Source organism: Solenopsis invicta, chromosome 9, assembly GCF_016802725.1.
Source record: "Solenopsis invicta isolate M01_SB chromosome 9, UNIL_Sinv_3.0, whole genome shotgun sequence".
Classification (NCBI taxonomy): domain Eukaryota; kingdom Metazoa; phylum Arthropoda; class Insecta; order Hymenoptera; family Formicidae; genus Solenopsis; species Solenopsis invicta.
This window is the reverse complement of record NC_052672.1, coordinates 14,372,077-14,396,675: the sequence shown is the minus strand read 5'-3', so window position 1 is coordinate 14,396,675 and position 24,599 is coordinate 14,372,077. Positions and strand designations below refer to the sequence as shown.

Below are 24,599 nucleotides of genomic sequence, written 5' to 3'. Positions count from 1 at the left end.
ACTTTAACAAAATTGTTTTTTCTTTTTTTTTGTAGGTATAATTATCATCTTGTATTATAATATATGTAATATAATAACTCTTAAAATGTTTAGCTTTGTTGCGTAAATCAAATTTGATACGTCGGTTAAATTAACTTTGAAAGCTAAATCTGGAAGAATTTAACGTTAAGAACGTAGCTAAAATACGAATTTAAATTTCGTATTTTTTTCTCCCTTCCTGTATTAATTTAATCACGATTGTATCACGATTATTTTAATTAGTTTGCTTAATAAAGCTACCCTAAAGCATTTCAAATATAATACCCAAGAAGCGTAACAACCATAATTGAGAGTAACTGATTACAATTTTGACATGCCGTTTTAGATAAGATATAGATTTCAGACCTGAATTTCAGTTATTTGCTATTCTCCTTTACTGTTGTACAATCGTATCAATATCATTATGAGATATTTGAGCCAAGTAAGGCCTAGCACTAATTATAAGTTCCATTTTTTGAATTTACTACTTGAAAACATGCTTAAAAGATATATCATAGGAAGTACAGAAAAATTTAGAACCGGCAGTAATAAATATTTTCTTCTTACTCAGTTTATTTTAAAATATTCTCATAAAAAGAATTTTAAAAAGTAAAATAAATTAAGTGGGTCTTATTCGGTTCAGGTAACCTTATAAATCACGACAACAAAGGCTATTCTGAACGGTACGAGGTATTTTATCTAAACTTCAGAATTTACTACAATTACCTCTTTGACTCGTTGCAATTATGCAAAATATTGAAATATTGGGAAAAAATCCTTGTAAATTCTAAGAAACTACTGTGAGTTAGAAAGTTGATGAAGAAGATAAATCGTTAAGTAATTTAGATCGGGAGAATATTTAATAGCGATTCACGCGAACTGTTTGCGAAGGAGTATTTTTCGTTTGCGTTACTTTACGTGGCGTTTAATTCGATTACGATTCAATCGACAGGTGAGTTTCTCGATTACGCTGTTTTATCGCGCGGCACGGCTAACGGCAAGATCATTCCCATCGCGAATCGAATAATCCTATCATGACTGCTGTGCGTCGCCAACTGCAGACGTCCCTTTCGTATAAATCAGCAATATCGTGCTTCATTATGTATTCCATGTCGAACGGTCCGTGGTGAGCGACTCTCGCTCGCGCGTATTCTTCGGATCGGTGGTCTTGTTTTATCGCGCGACACGACTGAAAACCTGTAGCGCTGGTTTCGAAACGAGCATCGCAAATATTTACGCTACTTTTGTATTTAAATTTAGACCTTCGCCGTCACGGACGAAGACATGTAGGTACTGTTCTGAGCGTTTAGCGTAGACTTATTTTTTTTTTTTCTTTTACTTGTTTCTAAGATGAGAACCGAACGGCGAAAAGTGCAGTTTATAGGGGCGCGCTTAAAAGAGACGGACTCGACGGGGGCGGGCTTCAATATGCGATCCTTATTATACAGGATATCCAAACCTGTCATGCTACTTTTCAGTTCGCAAATTCTTTGATGTATTTTGAATCACTCTCTCTCCTTACTTGAATGTTTAATGGAAAGCCAACATTCGACGTAACTTTCCACTTTTCGGCATTAAATAATCTCGGTGAGCTGGTTTGAAATTATATTTTTGCCTCGATAAAGAGCTCGCTCGGGGAAAGTAAAATTTTATTTACATATTTGCATTTTAAACCTCTTATCTTTCAATAACTTGCGGTTCAGGAGCAATCAATACTCCAAAATTGATACTCGCTCTTCCATTGAGTTAATTTAACAAGATAAGAGTTTAAATATTGCCTCTCGTAATTATTTGTTTTTATATTTTTAGTATTTTTATGATTATCATAATCTAATTTTTCTGAGTTACTTTTCATCTCTGATTTTATCTCGATCATTTGCTAATGATGTATGTGAAATGGTTCTAACAGAGAGAAGAAGCACCAGCAACGACATCATTTTCGCCGCCGTAGCAACCCCGTCGAGGAAGCGGCCTATCACTCAATTGTCAATACTGAACGCCACTAAAGACGAGTACATGACGCGGCATCTGGTCGACGGGCGTATCATTTATTGCGATCACAGGGTGTCGTTCGTTGCCGGATACCTGTCGGAAGAGGTATCGGGCTTGAACGCATTTGCTTTCATGCACAAGGATGATTTCAGGTGGACGATGATCGGCCTACGGCAAAGTAAGCATTCGTATTTTAACAGATAAACCCTCGTAAATATTGCAATATTTTTTGCATCACTTGGCAGCTGTTATATGCCACAACGATATCAATATCTTACTCTTTTTATCTCGAATTTGAAAAAAAAATCTAAATTATTTGAGTAATATTATGTATACTTTTATTACGCTCGGTGTAGTTACAAGTTATTAAAATTATATCACTGTATATTTAACAATTAGATTAATAATGTTATATTATGCATTACACCGACGTTATTTTATTACATTTAAGCTTTACGATACGAGCGCTTATGAGATGTTTTGCATACTATTTCCATAACCAATTGCAATTTAAATATGGCAACAAAGTATATGTAAAATGACCAATTTAGAATTCGACGTAACGGGTCAAATACAATTTTGCTTTTATAATTAATTTTGATTTATTATGCATTTGTAGTGTACGACCATGGGGAAGCGTTTGGCTCATCGTGCTACAGGTTACTTACGAAGACCAATGACTTCATCTACTTACGAACAGCCGGTTATTTGGAATTTGACGAAAAGACGCAAACGGTGGAGTCCTTACTTTGTGTCAACACTCTAGTGTCGTAAGTATTGTTTTGCATCTTAGAGCAGATTGAACAAGTGACAGGGCAATTTTAATTGATCCAAAAAACAATATTAACGAATAACATTAAAAATTTTTTTCAAAAAGAATCAATTTTTTTAATTATTGTAGCTTAATTGCCACAACAAATTCAAAATACCTTTGTTGAATAAATGTTGACGGTAAAACAATTTATAAAACAAAATTTCTATTTTTACACTTGCCCTGTTTTTCCACTTGCTCAAACTCATTCTATTGAAAAAAGCTGTTTCTTTTTTGTTCTTTAAGCACTGAAGCAATCGAATATATTATGCAATGTATATTCAACAACATATTTGCAATGAGGAAATTTTGTGTACAGGGAAGAGGAGGGTATCCGACTGATAAAAGAGATGAAAGAACGGTTCTCTGCGACCTTGTCCTCAACTAGCAGAAATCTGATTCGGCCTGTCGATATTAACGCCTCGATTGAACTGGTAAGCTATAAATGTATCATTATTCGTAGATATAATACAACATTTATATCACATGAGACTTCAGGAAAAAAAGTTGCTTAATGATCTAAAAAAAAATTTGTTTATTAGCCCCAAAACTCCCAGTCACCGGACGAACCCGAAGGCTGCCGCAGTCTCACCGAAGAACCAGAGCAGCTTGAGAAAGCTGTCAACCATTTAATCAGTAATCTACCTTCGCCGATATCGGAGGACAGTTTCTCTCTCTCGCCGCATCTACGATATGTAAAGACCGCTACATTCTCTTCTCATACTCTGTTAAATTATAATGTCAAATTCTACTCAATTTATTTTTAATCATTCTTATTCTTTAATTTTTAACAGTGTTTGTCCCCGATTGCCGCACAAGCTAACAAAATTGGTGTTGATAAGATCGACCGCTGCACCATTACTCAAGACAAAGGCAAAGTAACTCAGAAACAGAAGCCCAAACATACGATCGGAAAATCGATTAATTCCAATAATACAGAGCAAAGCCCAATATCGGATTCAGAAAGTGCGACCGGTAAACCTTTGTCAATGATGGAAATGAATGCTGCCCAGAACAACCACTGCAATGTCCAGAACACCGATGTACTGTCTGTATCTGTACCTGTACAATCGAAAATTCTTGTCGATCAAAAACCTGGTACAAGCTCCTGCGCGCCTCATAATCATACATCATGTTTGGACGTTTCTCAAAACGTGAACGTCTTGAACGCTCAGGAAAGCATGGATCAATGTAATGTGGATATGTTGTCGCCGGGCGCTCTGAATGAAAGCACTACACCTAACATCAAGATGGAACGTTCAATTGTCATTGAGGAAACGTTCAATTGTCCGGAAAAGCAGGAACCAATGTTGCAATACTTTGATGACAACCCGAGCAGCAGTGGCGGCAATTCCATCGTCTCATCGGGGATCGAGATGCACGATCGATGTCCATTGAAGAGAATACGTAGCGATGAAAATCTAACGATGTATAATAAAAAGAAATCCAACGATGTGTATGCATCGACAAATACGAACAACGAACAGCAGCATGCTTCCTATTTGAAATGTAAATCTTTCACAACTGAATATCCGACATCAACATTTTCGTTCAATCAGTACAATGACGTCAATTCACAATCGATGACGATCGTGGAGTCGCATGAAGTCAAAATCGATTATCAACAGTTGGTAGATCCCGTCGTGCCGCTGGCCACAAATCACGATAAGGAGTTTATCGAGTTGCAAGATATGACGGGAGATACATTGCTAAGTTCGGAGCTGGATGCAAATCCAGGTAAATTATAATATAATAATAATTTCTTCGATGATACTGTAGTTCAATTCTTGGTCTCTATATGTAAACTTCTATATGCATTTTGGCCGTTTGATTTTATTATAGTTGCAATTTTTATAGGAATTGTAAATTCCTTGTTCTATTTTAAAAGAACAATTATCGTTGTTATTCGGGTTTTCTATTCATGTAGATGATGCTGTATCATTATTTATTTTTAGTTAAAATTAAGTTTATGTTGAATATACTTTGTTTTTATTACAGTGTAATACTTTCTCACTGTAAATTACTAAACATTATATAATTATATGTGGGGTGGCGATATTATGAATCTTTTACTTGATAATTGCTTTAGTACTGAACTATTCCTCCCTCTCACTCAGCATAACATCATAATAATAATTGTTTACCAAAGAAGTAAAATATCCAATTTTATTTTATAATCTTTGATTAGTACATGATACAAATTATTGAACGTGTATTGCATACACATATTCATAAGTTTCAATTTTTAATTTCTTTTTTCTATTTTTGGTCAGTCACATTACAACGTTATCGAATCAATTGTTTGCAATAAATTAATCAATTAAATGACATATTCTTGATAACGTTTTCATTTTGTTCTGTTGCAGAGATTATGAGGAAAATATTAGACAGTCTGTGTAATGGATCTACAAGTTTCGAAAGTGAGTTTATACAACGCGTTTCAAGACTCATGGGACAAATTTTAAAGGGTGATACATCTCATCAAGATCTCACTCAATTTTTGTCAAGGAACCCGTGTTTGATACATTTTTAAGGAGCTACTCATCCTAGTTTGGATTGCTTGAGGTAGCTCAAATAGCAGGCCGACGTTTTATATTGTCGTTTTGGCGTTAAAATATCATAAAAAAAGTTATTTTGATATTAAAATAACGATAAATAATGTTAGCTTATTACCTGGTAACTACTACGGTAGCACTGCGTGTGACATTTAATAATACTAGTCCACGCTTTTTAATTTTATTTTTGCTTTTTTTGTTTTTTGTTTTTTTGTTTTTGTTTTGTTTTTTTTTTTTTGGAAGTTATTTACACGTTTTATTACAGGAGATGCTTAAAGTGCCTTGCCTTGTACCTGATAACATTCATTACATCTATATTCTTAAGGACACGTTGGAGGACGAGTTTCTTGACAAAAATTGATTCTTTGAAATCTATCACCTTTCGAAGCTTACCCTTGAAATGAATCTTGGAAACAGCTCGTATTTTACATATTATTCATAAATATCTTTGAAACCACATGTTCATCAAATTAATTTTGATTCATGTTGTTTCAGATGTTAACGAACTAAACCTACAGCAAGTAACACCTAATGATGTAAGTATGCAATGATAAATGTGATTTATTGTAAAAATTAAAATAATTTAAAAATGTGGTTTAAAGTGATCAGTTCAGCAGAAACTGAATTATTCAATATGTTTACAGCCAATGATCAATAATGAATTAAATCACACACATTACGAGTTAGCAGACAACATGGCATTGAGGGAGTCCAAAATCAATGTATTGGTGCATGATCTCCAAACCCCAGCTTTCCATGGCCAAAGAGAAGTTAGTTGTTCCTTTTCACAGATACAGGTACATAGATTGATATCAGAAGAAACATCACGCGATATCCTAAGATTACTACTTGTTTGTTATTTTCCAGGCCGAGCATAATAGACAGAAACAAATACTTAAAACTTTACAAAAGGATCATAAAATTTATACACATAAAGTACGAGTGAAAAAACTTGGAATCTGAGAAACTGAATGGACCCCCCAGTTACTTCACGAAAGCCGCTTTTAAGAATGCGAACTTAATACATCCCGAAATTGTTTTAATTAATAAGAAATAAGTTTTAAAAATGATCCTTTCCACGAAGAATTAGAACAAGGTTTTTGGCATTCGTGCACGCGCAATTGGCATAATACTTCTCGATTTGTGTATTATATTGTGATTTCTGGTATCGTGTTCTAAGATTACACCGTTTCAGAATTATCGATATCATCAAGATTTTGTGACAAAGATCTGGGTAGTCATTATTAGTGTTGCAATGAACAGAGATTTGCATCAGTGCGGGCGCTGTCTATAAAACCGCTCAGCTCACGAAGAAGCAAAAGCATTGCTTAAGTTTACTGGAAGTGATTTTTCTATTACTAAAGCAATTTGTGTGTTTGCTTCGATCTGCGATTCCCTCGATTAGTAGAAAAAGAACGAATGAAAACAAGCATTGAAAAAGAAGAATTTGCTCAATCAAGTGATTGATGCATATGAATGATTCTTTTTCTTGACTCAACTCTATGGGATTAAGGATTTCATTGTGCGCTGTCAAAGGTCGCGCGTTTCGCTCACTAACTAATCGCAAAAATCGTACCTAAAAACCGCATTGTATACTGTTATTTAAAACGTTGATACATGATAAATAACAGTCGCTATTCAGGTATATTTCCTGCAGCGATCGAGTGTTATGCAGTTGGCAATTTTCAAATTTTACGGTGTAGTGAACTTGTATATATGATTCGATTTTAATGTAGCACGGGCCGCGTGCGGCACTTTTCTCGTGCTAACTTGCTCGTCGCAAATCGGGTCGAGCTTGAATGCCTACCTCTGCGATTACGTATTTGTATCGGATGGATACGAAACCAGTCTTACTTATTTCTTTATTAAATATTCTATTGGTTACAATTATGAACTTGTAATACTAAATGTTAATATATAATACTCATAGTGCTGACATCTTTTTATAATGATAAAACGTTACTAAAAATGTAAAAAGACAATGTGGTAAGTTTAACGAATGATGTTTTAACTTGTTGCGTCTCGTGTGTAAACTTTATTGCGTATTTATATGAAAGAAAATATTAAATTTAGCGATATGTCTGTAGGGTTACCACACCAGATTTCTTCCACTTTTGTTGGAGCAGTTTTACAACTACACGTACCTGAATTTTATTTGCGTTTAAATGTTCTGTAATGTTTTGAAATTGAAAGTCAAATTATTAAAAAATGAAAACAAATATATAATTAGTCATTAAAAATAAATCTAACTTTTTATTTGGTTATCCCTTTTTTTATGTCGCCTGCTTTATGCATCTGGTTTCATTTTCTACTTTCAATATTTTTAAAATATGGTAACCCTAAATATATCTCTAAATTTTATTAAGTTTTCGTGAGTGCAATACAAAACCTCTGAAAATATATTTTAATTTTGCAACATATAGAAACATCAAACAAAATAATAAAAAAAGTGTAAATTATACATTTAAAATGACTCGTATTATTATTGAATCAAATTTCTTATAAAAACGAATTGATTTATATAAAAGAGTTTTACTGTATGCAAAGTTTTAATGCGTTTATTTTTAATAATTTGCTTAAATAACTTTTTATGTCCCACTGGCCTTGCTATCCATCCAATATCATGTTACTACGCAAATATACATATTAATAACCGATATTTTTATTTCAACGTTGATTAATCTCCGCATTAATGAATAATTGTGTGGAAGTTGGCACGATTGACATATATGTGTGTGTGTCAATTATAGAATACATATTAGCCAATCGTTGCCAGCGATTATTTATGATAATGCGGATCAGCGATTATAAACGTACTGTATATCGTCAGTGTTTAAAGTATAAAAGATATTAATATAAGAGAGTAACGGAAATTGTACACTTGTCAACATATTCAGCACTGGCACTTAACAGATCTACAAATTTATTTGAATCCTACATGTACAGATAATGTAAAGGCTGGTCCTGTAAATAAAGATGTTAAACATGATCTCAGATTGACAACTGTTCTAAGTGTTTCTTTTCTTCGAACAAGAATTACTCATTGAGTATCTAGAATGTGAATGTATATCTGTTACTTGCAGTCATGTGCTGTTCTCTTCATGTATTAGGTTGATAAAATTCATTTTTTCTACTGTTACACTAAAGACGAACACGAATGTTTTGACTAACTTAATACGTATAAATTTTTCATGTTGAGTTCTGTTATCGTATGTCTATTATCTTCATATATAATATATATGAATATATCTTCATATGTAATATATAAGTTTTTCATGCTCCTGCGTTCTGTTATTGCGTACCTACCTGTGGGACTTGGAATTTCATTGTCATTTGTAAAAAATATAATGTAACAACATATATATACATACATATATATACATATATACGCACATTATGTTTATTGTAAAAAGTTTCGTTAACTCGTTTTTAATGTTACATTGGTGTCGAAATGAGGAAATTAAGGTCAGTAAAGGCCTCTATATAATTACAATCGTTACATGTGTATAATGCCAGAATTGTGAAGTTTAGAGCAGCCTATTCTCTCTATTGGCTATTTATTGGTGGAAGAACTTGACTATCCTCACATACCGATTACTCGTCATCGATAACAACCTACGTTTTATGCGGAAATCCACCGCTGAAAAAAAGGAGTATTTAATCCTGTATGTATGAAATTCGCATAATTAATGACCGTGCATAAACCGAGTATCAAGACGGCACAAGATGCTATTGATACCCGAATTTCTCTTGCGGTCTTGTAGTACAAAGGACAAATTTAAACTGTCTGTGTTCAGTGTATCTCATCCTTTTCTCTCGATCTTTCCAACTAACTCTTCATACTGTCATTATTTGTATCGGTGATAACTGGTATTAATGCGTTGGCTTTGAACATGTCAGCTTGGTTGTAAGCATACAAGATGGGGCGTTTAAAACAAAATCTGTTTAAATATATTTATCAATTACGTATGAACTTACAAAAAAGTATAATAGAAATTGATCAATTTAAAGATAACTTTTTATTATTTTTTCGTATGTTTACAATATTTCTATTTGAAATTGTTTATGAGGAATACCGTTCAAAAGAAATTATTGTTGACAAAAAGTTGTTGATAAAAATTGAATATCAGAGTCATTAATTTTTATAAAAAAATGCGTCATTATTTGCGATAAGTTATGAAAAGGCAACCAAGCTTTACATTTGTACGACATATTGTGCATTGTAGTCATAAAAGAATTCATCCAGTCATTGTTACAAAACGGAGTAGAGGCATCTAAACTTTCCGGGATGGGATTATGTGCATAAATTATGTATGCAGAAAATTAGATTACTTGTATTACAGTCACACATGTTAAAAGGTATTGTTAAAGCAGGAATTGAGAAAAAAATGAATAGATCCTCTGAACTCCTTTCTTAAGGTAACTAAGAGAGATATATAAAACGAACGGCTGCTCGATATTTATTGGAAAGAAGTGGATACCAATGCAACACAGACGGCTCTATGGTTCATTATACGCTAAGATAAAGTTCAACTTTATATACTGCTGTAAATATATATATATTACGTTATATTATATTTTATACTCTGCTGATTGCACATAAGTGGCTTTTCGATTTCTTTCTGTAAGAAGCGAGAGCAAAGACGATTAAGTGTGGTTGTGTACTTTCCTCTCATTTATGCCTCCATACATATATACATATATTAAATACAGAATATGACACGCGTTAATTTAGTGCCATTTAAATCTTCGTAGGATCAGTTTGATAATCCGACTATTATTATTATTTTTTAAAAACACAAGAATTTTGAAGATTTTTAATTGGGGTGAGAGGTATTTCTCTCTCCCCCCCCCTCTCTCTCTCTCTCTCTTTTTCTCTCGTAATCAACAATGTTATAAATTACATCGAGAGAATCAAATGTGCTTTTCTACTTTCTTAATTTAGACTAGTTTGCAACGAAACTTGTGTCGAGGCAGGATATGAAAGATGTAAATTGTTCGGTTATTCGCTCGATTACAAAGATGAGTTTGATATCATATTGCAAATGCCAGTAATCATACTTGCGTTAGGTATACCGACGCGAGGATTAATTATAAATTTTCACGACAATGTGTATGGCTCATTGAATATTGTTCACACAATAATAAACAACACAATAAATTGCGTTTTTTGTAAGATAATAAGACGACAAAAATTACAATTTATACTTACCTCTCCTGAGCTGATTGCTCACATGTTATTAGTTAATATTTTTCATTTGCTTTGTCATTTTGAACAAAATGATCGATCCATATGTGAGCACGTAAATTATTTCGAATAAATCTCAGCCGGCCGATAATTACGAGCAAAAATATTTGTAAACAAATTTCTAATGTATAATCTCAGTATTCTTCACTGTTAAGCACTATGTAAATTTCGATAGTTATTGAGGAGCGTCAAAAGTATAATTTGCGTTACAAGCTCTTTTGGTAAAAAATCCACCGTCAAATTATATGTATTTTATAGTTTTATCATCTCCTTCATGCCGCTATTATTTTATCTTTAGTTTTGGATATTTTTGTAATATATGTATATGTATATTAAATAATACATCTCACGCTGATTTCATGGCTCTGTCATGTTAAACTTAGCGTTTTTTATTTTATTGTAGCATATTGCCAGAGAAGACACACAGGTTCAGAATATTTTATTATATTTAGAATTTCTTATCAAGATTTGGAGTAGTGTAAGATGTAAGATGAATATGTAAAGACAAACTTGTTAATGTTCGATTAATTATCGCGTTGATGCTTATGGCGTCATAACAGAGTGTATAATAAATTAAAAACAGCTATGTCGGTATTTTATTTCTTTTTTTTTACGTTAGAAATGGTTAATTCTTGTCAAAAGAACGTAAGATAATGAAAATTACAGAGATACTGCATACATTGTGAACGAGAAAGAAATCACGCAGTGATTTATAAAAATGTTTATTGTACACTTATGACGTTATAGATATTTGGCTCAGGAACTATTGATACGAATAGCGGAACATTTTTAATATTTGTCAAAGAAAATTGTAAATAAGAAACAGTTTATTTTCCAATTATGGATTGAATTTTTTGTTTTTGAAACGAAGAAAATTATTAACTCAACATATAGTTTGCATAAATTCGGCTAACTTATTCTATATTTAATATATGACAAAAAAAAGAAATGTGTATGCATGTATGAAAAAGAGGAAAATATGTAATATAACTAATAAAGAAATACAATGATTGGGGAAGATTGTATACACGTACAGTTATTGTATCAAGGCTGGATTATTAAGACTTTAAGAAGGTAGAACATTTTTGTAAATATTGCCTTGGGAAGAAATATATGTAGAAATTATATGATTATTGTGGAAGTGTCGATCATCATTTGATTTATATTTGACCCTTCTTGACTTCGCTTATAAAAGAAGCATACCGTAATTCTAATGTCACGAGTTCTTTTCTTTTATTAAATTGACAGATTTGCAAAATATAATTGCTGAACCGATTGGTTTACAAACATAAAATAACGAAGATTTCAGATACAATGATACATAATTGTCGAAACAACTTTCTCGATGGATTTAAATTTTTATTACGATTAGAAAATTAGTTAATATTTTTAAAACGTTTCTAATTGCTATCAATAATTGTTTAATGGGCAAAGTGATGTCGAATACAAATTTATTGAAAGTTCTCGCTCGTTTCCATCGCGCAACTTTTCTTATTTTATTTGATTATGTGTCTGAAAAAGATTTGAGAGGAACTATTGTGTCGTTAAAATAATGAAGACTTGTACGCGATGATGAGATATTGTAACTGCATGAGAAAATAATCGAAAAGGCACGACATTTGGAGGCGATCCTAATCAAAGGCACGTGTAAACGTTTCGCCGCGGACATCATAAATGAAATTAATAACCCCGTAAAATGAGAAATCACTGTAATCTGTCTCTCAATTTTTATTCAGTATACCGTATAATTGAGGCGTGTGAATTGTACTTATCTAACATGCACCAAATCCCAAGTAAGACAACGCACAGAGCTCGTATTGTCGAGGAGATGTCTATAAATTGACAAGATTCTCCGGTACAAATAGGATATCCCAGTTACGAAATTGCAAAGATTTCGTCACAAGATGATTTTGATTGTTGTTTTAATTTTTCAATTCAAAATATTGTGGATGTAAAGAAATTAATAGAAGAAATTGAAGGCTTGTAAGGCCTTTTGAACTAACTGAATATTTGCTTCTAAAAAAGATGTTTTAGAGATCATTAATATTAAATTAATGTTAAAACAATTTACACAATGATTTAAAGTCAATTATAATACAATTGTGACGATCGTGGCATAAGAGTTGCGCGTCTATTTTCTGTGTCAAAGATTCAAATTCAAATTCACTCAGAATAATATCAAATTTTTAATTGATTATTTCTTCTAAGGCAAATGACAAACCATCGAGAACAGACAGTCACCATGGAACATGCACAAGCATGCATTAAATGGAAATTATAATCTTTGGTCATGAAAGATCGCCTAAGAGTGAGATAATACAATTATCCATTAATCGAATCCATTTGTCGGTGTGTTATATCTCGACACTAAAAGTTCAAGACCAATGCTGATTTTGATTCAAATAAGTTCCGCTGAGAAAAATTCTTGACTAAATTTTTCAACTTGATTAAATTTCTTTAATTCAAGTATTTATATATAAATTAAATTTTTCAGTTTAAGCATTAATATATTTAACTTAAACACATGAATTCTCTTATTATTATTATTATTAAATTTCATTATGTTATTGTTAAATTTTTTCTTAGTGTGTAAATAATTATTGAATATGAAATCTACTTCTAAGAAGTCAGTATTGCGGTATTTAATTATTTTATCTTCCGCAAATGTAGAATAATAATAAAGAATATATAAAACAGATTAAAATTTATTGCTTTTAATCCTCGCAAAAATAAGAATCAAAAGCGTAAGCGGAACTAGGAAGTGAAAATTGGGATGATGGAACATAAAAGAAATGTTAACAATTTGCACTTTCTAGAAGTTTCATTGACGTTACTGTCACTCTTACATTTAACTCGCACTCTAATTTTGATCAGGAAAATGTATAAAAATTTAGTTAAACAAAATGGAACTTATTTATGAATCAATTTAAATAATTTGCGACTGGGATATCATACACGCGTTCTGCGTACACAACGTCGTGATAAAGGCAGTGTGAAATAGCGAACTGAATAAAAACGGATATCGATAGCGATACACATCGATTGATAATGAGAATTACTCTTCTCAATTGCACGCAGATAGTATCGCATTCCGTCTCTATTTTCCTATCATTTCGCATTTCCGGCAATGAAGCTACGTACGTACTTGCAATTTGGTTCATATTTTATATAAGTCGCTGGAAACGTTGCGATGCAGCGCAATACAATGATACTTCGAATGCGGAGGCCCGTTCGACAATGTTGTTTCTTCTTTTTTTTTATTACTTTTTTTCACGCGGCTCGTGCGTAAATTTGAGTGTACAAACTTCGGGGAAATCTTGCCGTCTCATACAGTGAAACTTATATGATTGGTGAGTCTCTGCCGCAAAGAAAGATAGAAAAATATACGAGTTTCTAAATAGCAGCGCGCCCATGCGCGGGCCGCCGTTCTCTAACAGTGAGAACAGTACAGTTGAAGATCATTCTAGGTACCTATTCGTTGCTACACGGTGAGAAACGCCATCAGCAAGAAGCACATCCGATACGCGCCAAAAATTTAAGCATTACTTCTTCTCCCAAATCGCTCGAACTTTACTATGATTTTTCGCTAAACTCCGAATGATCCAACATTCTTTCATTCTCTATTGTCGTCTCCTCTTTCTATCCGTCACTAAGCGGATTAACTTGGTCATATGGGATTGAAGTTTTGGGAATTAATTCGCTATTGATTACCGAAACTGCTTATTAGAGAATGTTTAACAAAGTCTTCTTCGGGCACATCGTGACTATCACGCTCTCTTCTGATCTTAAACAGGAGTGAAGTCTAGTCAAAAAGGCATATACTACCTTCCGATAATACGATGAGTCATGATATTTAACCGTCTAATTGCCAAATTATTAAAATTAAAAATAATTATTTTTTCTTCTTGAAAAAGAATTATTTTTGAACTTTTTTATGTTTAATTTTAATTGAAAGAAAGTTTTGATAAAATTAAGATTTAAAGAACGTACTTTAAATATCAACATATATTATTCTTATTATTTAAAAAATTAATGTATATTTTTTTAACAAAGAGATATAGCAAAAAATATTTTTTACTTAAAAGTGATATGTTTCTATTTGGAAACATTGGCTGTTAAACGGTTAAAACAATTTGCAGAAGTTGTTCTATTTTCATTTGCGAAGAAATATAATTTCGACAATAAAGCTTCGTAATTGAAAATAGATCACTTCTCAACTATTAAAATGTCAACATTTATCTTCATTCATTCATTGTCAGTCGATTTCATGTACCGTTCTGTCATTGTTTTGTTAACAGAAACTAAGGAAGTATTAAAAATATTTCTTAATTCAATATAAAAATATCGTCAATTTCATCCAAAATAATGTATGTATTATATGTAAAAAGAAAATGATTTTTGAAATTAATAGTATTTAATAAAAATCATTCTTTTCAACTATTTAATATATAGGATTATATTAAATGCCACGTACGAAATTAGGAAAGATCGATAATAAACGACGAATAAAAAGAAAAAATTATAACGAGATAATAAAAATTGTTATAATAACGAGATAATATAATAAATTGTTAACGGAGACTCGAACTCTCGTCGTGATGCTTCCCAAAACGCTCCATGTACAATATACATATATTCAATATATGTATAAATTGGGTATTTGATTCGCGTTTATTATTTTATATCTACAACTAGCGGGCGATATATACAGGGGATAAGGGGGGAAGTGAGATGTATCATTTTTTCCGCAGCCACTATAAGTTAGACTGAGAGCAATTTATTCAATGTAGATGTCCTCTATCGGGAAAGCAGTCTCGATGAATTTCGTGTAGAACCGATGAAAAGCGCGTCTAGAAAAAAAGAATTTCAAATTATCGTCCATCTATGAACTTCGTCTTCCTCGAAATTTTTTTTAGAAAGAGATATTTAAAAAATAATTTTTTTTTTGTAATATATTACATAAATATATTAAGTAATATATATTGAATTTTTAATTATATTACAAATGTTATAATATAGATTTGAATATAATAAAATAATATATATTTATTATAGCGCAATGATATAACTTTAATAATAACAAAAAAATCAATCACAAAATAACCGAAAATTATTAATAATTTTGCACAGAGTGATGTGAGGCCAGGTCAAATTTTTTCTGTGATATTAATTAAAAGATTTTAAACGAAGCTTACCCGACAGCTTCAGCAACAGGTCTTGTGGATTCTTGACCGATGAACACGTGACAAGCGAACCTCTGCAGAGTGGGGTGCTTCGTGATGAAACCGAGGTAGCGATGATCGCGAGGGTGAAACGCACAGAATGATACATTCTTCAGCGAGTAGAAATAATCGTGACAAGGACCCTGACTTTTCTACAAAAACACGTTGGTAATTAGAAACTTTCTATTTCCCTTCCAATGTTCATATATTAATACATAATAAATATTGAATTAGAATCAATTATACATGTGTATTTAATTGTAATTTAATAACGTCTCGTGGATAAAGTAGTAACGTATTATAGAATTAACATAATTCTTTCATAAATTTTTAGTTCTGGCGAATTCACTCCAAACAAATTCTTTGAAAGTTTCAGATTTGAGAGAAGAAATTCTTTCTCTCTGAAAATTAAAACACATAATTTGCACGTGAACGAACTTCAATCAATCGCAAGGAGACACTTACTCGCGGTTTACTTCTATCGACCATTCGAAGACCCTGATCGGATACCTCCAAGATGCAGCTCTGTGAGACAGGCGGATCTTGCAAGGAGTTGCGAAGAATCCTCCGCACTGCCTGACAAACCACTCCCGTACCCTTGTGCGCCAAAGTCTCCACAGAACCCAGGTAACCCAGGAGATATCTCTCTCTCTTAACTTTGGGCGCGGTAGGATCGAAGTCACTGTAGTCCATGTCAACCGCGTAAGCTGATGGAAAGATACCTTGCCGGCCTGTCCTCAGATTCACGCCTAATCAAGAAGAACAAAAGAATAGATTTGTCTATGTGTCTTTTCGATTCTTCTTTACTTTTCTTTTGTTTTTATTTATCTGATGTATTCTCAAAAAATTAACTTTACATTTCTTGAAAAATGACAATGAAACGAAAATAAAATCCGAAATATGTCTAAAAATATTTAAAGAATAATTGAAAAATGAAGACTTCTTCTTTTAAACTTTTTTATATCTTCTAGACATTTGCTGCTCAAGTTATCTTTATTATATTAATTTATTATATTAATCTTAATTGTACTGTTTTAGTTATCTTTATTGTGGAATATGGAATAATAAATATTACATTACGGAATAAATAATTATGTTATTATATATACGTGAAATATATAAATTGTTGTCAGAAATCTAAAGAAATAAGCTCGATTTCATTAAACTGAAAGAAGGAAGTACCATTTACTGTTGACAACGAGTCCGCTATTTTACGAAACGGATATTTCTACGCACCTTCGCACCAAAGATCGTCGGCCTCTTTTTGCACGTATATGGGGTCTCCAATTTCAAGATCAATTTCGTCATGATGCCGCGATATGAACTTGTGCAAGCCTCGATGCGTTGCCTCGAGCAGTTCCAGTTGGGTGAACGGTACGCCTCCGCTTCCTTTGGAGCAAAAAAGCGAGCTAGTATTGATTCTCCGAGAGTTACTCGGATTAGTTCGAAAACCATTTATGACACGGACAACAATTCCTGGCTTTTGTAACTTTTCCGAACTAAGGCAACAAAATTGTCAGACTATCGTGCTTCGCAGATAATTTCAACGAAGCATAAAATTACGAAGCGTATCGTGAAAATATTGTGTGCAAAGGGATGCATCCTCTAGAAGGCCTTATTTTTAAATAATTTTACTTATTACCAGAATAAAGCTTGCCCAATTGTTAAACAACAAAAATTGATGCGCGAATTTATAATTTTAACTACGAGAACTTATTTTATATCCATAATTTCAAAAGAATTTTACATTTATTGGATTTTTATTTGAAATTTTATTATTGCATATTACGTGCACAAAAAGTATAAATAAGCTGCAGACTTAAATTTTAGCAACTAATAGAACTCTAATAAAAGAAGTTTTAACTAATGTCTGAAAATATCTAAAAGTTAAAATTAAATAAATGCTTTATAAATAAATCACAACAGTTTTAGAGATATCAATTTTTATAATTTATAAATTGAAGTAAATTATATTGTATAAGATTACGTTCCCTTTCAAGTATGATGCGCATGATGCATCATTTATCCTTATTTAATATTCAGTGAACTGTAAGGATAAATGAAGCTCCATGCGCATCATGCGTGAAACAGAACGCATCTCATATTACACAGAGCGTTTTTAACGAATGACAAGCACAATTACCTTTATGTTTGTTCTATTTAATTAACGCAATTTATTAGATTTGTAACATAACTTTTTTACATTCTGCAATAGTTGAATAATATTAATACTTTTCTCTTTATAAGAAATATATATTTTTTTTCCATACACCTTGTAATCGCATATGAAAATCAATTTAAACTAATATAAAAGTGGAAATATAATCTCTCGAAGAGGATCATGGTTACCTGGAGTGCTACTGGGTGACGCCGAGTCTGTATTTTGTAGGGTATTACATGGTATAGGCGACACACTCTTGGGGCCATTATCGGGAGAATGAGCAGTGGAATGACCGCTGTCGGTGGCCATCCTCTCGCTGTCGGGCGAGCTGTCCTCGTGACGGAGTCTGGGATGACATTTCCTTAAGATGAGATGAGGCCGGGCCGACGTCGAACCGGTGGCGGCACTCAACTCGTCTGCCAGCGAGGTCGACGTCTGTATAGACGTCTGGCACATGGGCAAAGCTGAAACGAACCACCGGACCACGTCAATGCGCGTTTCACACGCAAAATATTTTTTTTTTTTTTTTCGTGAATTTTATCCTCAATTTTTCGATAGTAATCGATATTGTGTTGTAAAAAAATTTCTATATTAATAATAAATTTTTCATTACTGTTATTAGCACTAGTATCTATTCAAACGTATTGTGACTTCTCTCCTACTATGTTTCATGTTCTTCTCATGTAAAAATGATGGTATTAAGTTACAAATTTAGCTATCAAAATTATTAAGATAAATGTAAGATCGAATGTAAAAGTGCAAACAAGTCCGGGCTAAATCTCTCGCTGTTGCTGTCATTGAAATCGAATGTCGTGCGTTTGTGCGGTGTCTTCCTTACATTTTTTGCTTTTAGGAATTTCCGGCAGTCTTCGACGTCTGCGCTCGGTACCGCCACTTCCGGGTCGATTCGACGGCACGTGCTCCGGCGTAGGCCAGGAGCTCAAACTGGAACATGAATCGCCGACATCACTGACGACACTATCCCGACCACCGTTACCGGATACGATAGTACCACCCCCGCCCGGTCCTGGTCCGCCGCCGCCTACCGATCGACCCCTGCTGCTCAGTCCACCGAACAAGCTAATGTCATCCAAGGTTAAGTATAGTGAGCTAAACTATCATCTTTCATGCTGCCTACTTTAATTCGTCGAGAATGTCAACGAAAAAATGACTCTTATACTCTTCATTGGGGTATAGCGAGAAGATTTATCTCGTCGCACAACACGCGCGATAGCAATCATCAGAAATTGAGAATCGTGAATTTTAATATAAGTGCGCGCGTTGTCGGCATACAGAGTTCTATTGTGTGTTTTTTATGCTGAATAATTAATAGATTAATTAACAATTTAATTTAAAAATTAATAAACAATATTATTTATATTAATGAAGAGAATATAATCAAAAGATATAAATTCTCTCCTAGATGTTAAAGATTGCTCAAGCTTATTGATGTAATAATAGCTAGGAAAGAGGTGCGAAAATTACCCACGTAATTAGAACTCTCGAAAAATTAAGAGTTGAAAAAGTGCAATATTTGCGCATGTGACCATCATTTGCGTTTTCAACCGCCTCGGCGGACGACACTTAATTAATAATTACGAGCGTCGCTGTACGCTGCGAACTCTCCCGGAGACTATTTCTGAAAGCTTCAGTTATTTTTAACAAGATCAGACCGATGAGATTAAAGCATTATGCTGTAGATTACTATAGATGCGATGATGCACGTCACCGTTTACTCCGTGACGCCGTCGTAGATTAAAGTGCAATTGCATCTGAAAACGTAGCACAAGCTGGACGTGGAATAAATTATAACAGCTGTAACACAATTCTTGCTGAACTTGTCATAAAAATATTTTGTGGAGGGAATCCCCCCTCACCTCAGACAGAATGTAATTTTGTTCTTTCTCGTCGCGAGAATTTATATTGTCGCGGATATTCTGTCCTCCACAATAAATCCAAACTCATTTTTTATCTCTCGCTTTAAATCTTTTAAATATTCTTTTACTCTCCGTGTCTCAAATTTTTATGTCTTTTATTAAAATACAACGTTCAATATGTGTTATAAATTTTATCCAAGTCTCAGTACCAATCAAAAGTAAAATTCTTCCCCCGTCTTCTCTTCTCGAGGATCATAAAGAAATATTTTAAAAGTGTACAGAGATAATTAGTAACAAATAAGTGAACACTTACGACGTTACCAACCTAAAATCGCTGTCAGCTATGATCGAGCAGTGATGATCTAGCTCCTCGCTGTCATCGGGAGTAGTGTGCCCGCTTTGATTATCGTGCCGGTGAATGACGACGACTTCCTCATCCTCGGAGTCGCCGGTGACGACGTCGCAGGATCTGCCGACCTCTCCATCGCTTCCTTGCGAAGACGTCGGCGAATCATCGATCATCACATCGTGTACGAGCCTAGCATCCAAATTGATGTTAGACACATCAAAATTACATGAAAGTTATAACCCACATAGATGCTTAAATTCCACATAATTAAAAATAAATGATCTGTATTTGATAACAAATCGTCCAATTTCTCCAATTACGTGAAAAGGTGAAAGTAAAATAATCGGTAATAAATTATTTTCCAAATGTGGTGCAATTATTGCATATAGTGATGTTTTCTTTTTTTCTAATTTTAACTATGTAAAAAGTAATAATAAATCTAAACTTTATTAATAATAATATTGATAGTAATTATAGCACGTAAAATTGATAGCGGTACCTCTGGCAGTTTGTCGACAAAAGCAATATTAAAAGTTATTTAGTAGAATTAAACAAATATCTTTCCGTTTTATGCTTCTTTATTTTCATCGCATTGCGCAGACAATTGTCAAGTAGATAAATATACATGCATATATTCACAAATAATTCTAACATTTGTAATAATTAATTATTAATAAAAATTTTAGGTAATTCTTATACCTTTCTTACAACGGAGAACAAAGTCTCCTTCGTAAAAGAGTGATTCGAGAGTATTTTAAACTCACGTAGAAACTCTTGTTAGAACTTTGTTTATTATACTTTTTAAAGTACGTCTACTTTTTTAAGGCACATTTTCAAATGAAAAAGAATGTTTGCACACAATCGACAAATATGTCTAAATTCAGTTGTAATTGACTTTTGAAAATAATAAAAGTTGCATTTAAAGATTTGTAGATTTAACAGAAATGTTAATTAAGGAAAAACTCTATATACATACATTGTTTCGAAATGCGAGCAAAGGTTGAAAATTAGATCGGAAATAGTTGTAGGTGTGAGACTGTCGCGTATCGATTTTGCTTTATTTTTACAGAATCAGCTGCGGACAGTGACACGTCTGATGCATCTGCAATCTAATTTTGCACTATTTGGTTAGAAACACAATAAAGGTTTCATATAGAATGTGGACAATGTAAAAAAAATCACATTCTACTTAACAGCAATTATGCCATATTTTTCAGAGCGATAGATAAATGAAGTATATATCTTCACTAATTAACTTTGCGCTTAATACGTTCAAAGCACATAACTGCACAAACGGTATGTTCTCTATGCGGTTATGAGAGCAATGTCTATATGTCAAGTTATGCAGTTGCATCTCTGATCGTAGCATTATGATATATGGCCAACTAAACAGGATCATCAGTATTAGTTTACGGTGAAGTAATATACACATATGTGTGTGCATCAACAGAAGATCACATCCATTAAAGTTGTCTATACAAACGTCGCGTTGCAGTCTCACGTCGCATTCGTATCCTTGTGTCACTTATGCTCCAGGATCAATAATTTTAAAGGTATGTTGCCGATGCGACTTGGCGATTTCTCTATGGCTCTCTATCTGGTCGTACATTAGATACATCCGCGAATCCGACATTTTACCATGATATTTTATACGTCCCTTGAATCATGACATGAATGTTGTGCATATCAAAAATATTTTGTGCATTTTGCGACAATATGCGCAATGGTGCATTATTCTGAATAGAAAAGATAGATGGTCAAATGTTAAGGGTACATGGCTTCATTTTTTTTAATTCTTTAGACGTCATACCTATAGATATTTCATCTCTAAAAAAAATTCTAGGCTACTAAATTTATGCCGACATATGATAACTTTCCTTAAATAGAAATTTCTGATGTTACAAAAATAAATTTACCATTAAAAAATGTCACATTAAATTACTCAGTGGCGTAGAAAACTTCTATTAAAATGACTCATCTTCGAACGGTGTCTGACCTATCTGCACCTTAAACTTCAGTTCCGATTGAAGATGTCTTATTATTCCAAAATTATTATTATTATTTAATTTTATTTAAATTATTATTTTAAATGCTGAATATAAATATAAATTATATTTATACTAAAAAGGATTGAAGATAATTCATTAAAAAAAACTATTTTTATATGTATATCCTTATAAAAAATTAATAATATTAGAAATATACAATTTCTTAACATTTTACGTAAAATAAACAACATTTTAATATATATTTGTAAGAATTATGTATATTAATACATATAGATGACAATCCATTAAATAATGTTTCGTCATATTTATTTAATCTCGTCTGTTTGTAGAAATTATAAAATTATGTAGAATGACGTTAAAAATGGAACACCAGCTGTTAATTAAATTATCGTGTTGTAAGCAACTTTATTATTTCAACTTGAATATGGCAATTAAAAGGAATTAAATCATTCGAAAAAGTTTAAGACAGACAGAAACTAAGATTTACATTCATAGCTCTTATTTATCCTTCACTGAAATCTAACTTTTATTTGTATAATGTAGTAAGTCCTGTTCGATGTTGAAATACAAAATATTTTTTTCATACATCAACCTCGTTTCAAACTTATCAATATGGTTTACTGTCTGCAATCTATATTATCGCGATCTGCATGTTCCAGACTAGTCTCGATAACGATATATGTTCCGTAATATATTTTCTGGCTTTTAATGAATTCCTAGATCGATCTCCGTATTTCGTGTTGTGTGTACTCCCTGTTTCCTACCTAAATTATTTTCTGCCTTTGATTTCCAACCACCGTCTCTATCGCCACAACTTATGTGTGTCATCGTCGCGGTCCTTATCGCATTGCACATTGTGTCATCTGTTCTGTCAAGGCAGGTCCGCCAAGGAAGTACTCACGTGTAGTTGGAGAGCGGTGCCTTTAGGTGTTGGGGCAGTCTCTCGAAGTAGTGCCGAAACTCTTCGAACTCGCTGTCGGCCATCGCCGCGACGTTCGCAAGGGTGAGCGAGGTACAGAGCAGGGGTCGGTCCCGAGGACGGCCGTGACGGCCTGAAGTAGAGCTGCTCGTCACAACCCTCAAGAAATGAGATGTCGCTTACGTCGCCGATCGTCGCCGACGTCGCTTCGACGCCGCGCAAACCCGACGCAACCCCTATTGATTCCTGCGTGGCAAACGTCGCGCGCCTGCTCGTTCGCGAGGGTGGACGGGGGTTACTTCTCGGCCAGAAAGAGAGGCAGAAAGAAAGAGAAAAAGAATCAAAGGGTGAACGTTTGGCTGCATATTCTCGTCTCGCATTTACTACTAAATATATCATCCAATAACATCGGACGTGATTTTTACATTAGAGAAACAAAGTTAGAATTCAGTAATTGTTAAATAAGAATTAATGCGCTAGTTTTGATTTTTATCTGCCTCAAACTCTTTCGAATGATTTAATTGCTTTTAATTGCTATGTTTAAGTTAAGATAATTGCTTACGATACAATAATCTAATTAACAGCTGATGTTCCTTTTTTAAGTAGGAATTTTATTACAAAACAATACGATTTTAAAGAAAAAATATATAAACACTTATATGAGCCACCGCAATAAACAAGGTGTGTATTTAAAATTGTAGTTAAACAATAACTTTACAAACAAAAAACGTAGACGTTTCGACTCTGGGTTCGAGTCTTCTTTAGTGCATAATTTTATTTTAGTGTAATAAAATGATCGTCATACTTAATTATCAAATATTTACGAAATGCATTGTTGAAACTATGGGGCGTCTGCATAAATGCGCTCTGAGCAAATGTGGACCAGGTCTCCGTTCAAGCATTTGTGGATCTAGCGAGTCACTGGTCGATATACATTGCGCAATGAAATATTTATCAGCGGGGCGCATAAACTCTCGGGAGTTTACACTCGTATCTTTAGGAGTAGCGTGGAATTTGCAGTGGAGAACGACACGGAGCCACTATATAAAATTCCAGAGAGGCGGCTGTAAATATTTTACAGTCATCTTGCAATTGATGTTTTGCGTCCGCGTATTCGTGCAACAGTAAAGATTTATCTTTCGTCGGCGTCTCGATGATTCATTAAAAATTTTGTGCCAACTACGTCAAACCATACATTTGTGAATCATAAATCGAGTGTAAACGCACCCGTTCAATCAATACTAGGAAATAATGATTTTGATAAAGTATCTAAAAATCTAACTAAATATAGATTTAAAAATAATTTTTTGTTAAATCATCAAAATTTGGTAGGACGTGCTCATACTGCTAGATCAGTTGACAAAATTTTTGATACCATTGTTTGTTATGCTTGAATGTTTTATATAATTATTTTGATGATCCAACAAAATTATTTTCA

The 24,599-nt window shown here is 33.2% G+C and overlaps 2 protein-coding genes across 10 annotated transcripts in view; one reads left to right on the top strand and one right to left on the bottom strand.

Annotated features, from left to right (window-relative positions):
- The window catches only part of LOC105194446, a 90,432-nt gene extending 78,667 nt beyond the window's left edge, over positions 1-11,765 (top strand). For 2 of the 4 annotated variants that reach the window (XM_026137187.2, XM_011159351.3), the window contains 9 exons: positions 1,928-2,188; positions 2,630-2,780; positions 3,141-3,255; positions 3,364-3,516; positions 3,616-4,558; positions 5,188-5,241; positions 5,872-5,912; positions 6,021-6,173; positions 6,244-10,557. In XM_026137187.2, the coding sequence (XP_025992972.1) occupies positions 1,928-2,188; positions 2,630-2,780; positions 3,141-3,255; positions 3,364-3,516; positions 3,616-4,558; positions 5,188-5,241; positions 5,872-5,912; positions 6,021-6,173; positions 6,244-6,339 (1,967 nt within the window). In that variant the 3' untranslated portion in view covers positions 6,340-10,557. Of the gene's footprint in view, positions 1-1,927; positions 2,189-2,629; positions 2,781-3,140; positions 3,256-3,363; positions 3,517-3,615; positions 4,559-5,187; positions 5,387-5,641; positions 5,838-5,871; positions 5,913-6,020; positions 6,174-6,243 lie in introns of those variants that run through there. The other 2 variants (XM_011159352.3, XM_039453573.1) reach the window with 2 other exon arrangements.
- A 572-nt stretch (positions 11,766-12,337) lies between these two features.
- Positions 12,338-23,359, bottom strand: LOC105194452 (JNK-interacting protein 1). Of its 6 annotated transcripts, none has more exons than XM_026137189.2 (8): positions 23,144-23,359; positions 20,198-20,422; positions 18,846-19,087; positions 18,196-18,471; positions 17,083-17,235; positions 16,312-16,595; positions 15,820-15,998; positions 12,338-15,474 (listed from the first exon to the last, which is right to left on the bottom strand). In XM_026137189.2, the coding sequence occupies exons 1-8, from the start codon at positions 23,224-23,226 to the stop codon at positions 15,402-15,404; spliced, it is 1,515 nt and encodes a 504-aa protein (XP_025992974.1). In that variant the 5' UTR covers positions 23,227-23,359; the 3' UTR covers positions 12,338-15,401. The 6 variants fall into 6 exon arrangements, with proteins under 6 accessions (XP_025992974.1, XP_039309509.1, XP_025992975.1 ...); XM_039453575.1 differs by having other exon boundaries at positions 18,846-19,066; XM_026137190.2 differs by having other exon boundaries at positions 18,846-19,066; positions 20,210-20,422.
- Between the last annotated feature and the right edge of the window lie 1,240 nt (positions 23,360-24,599).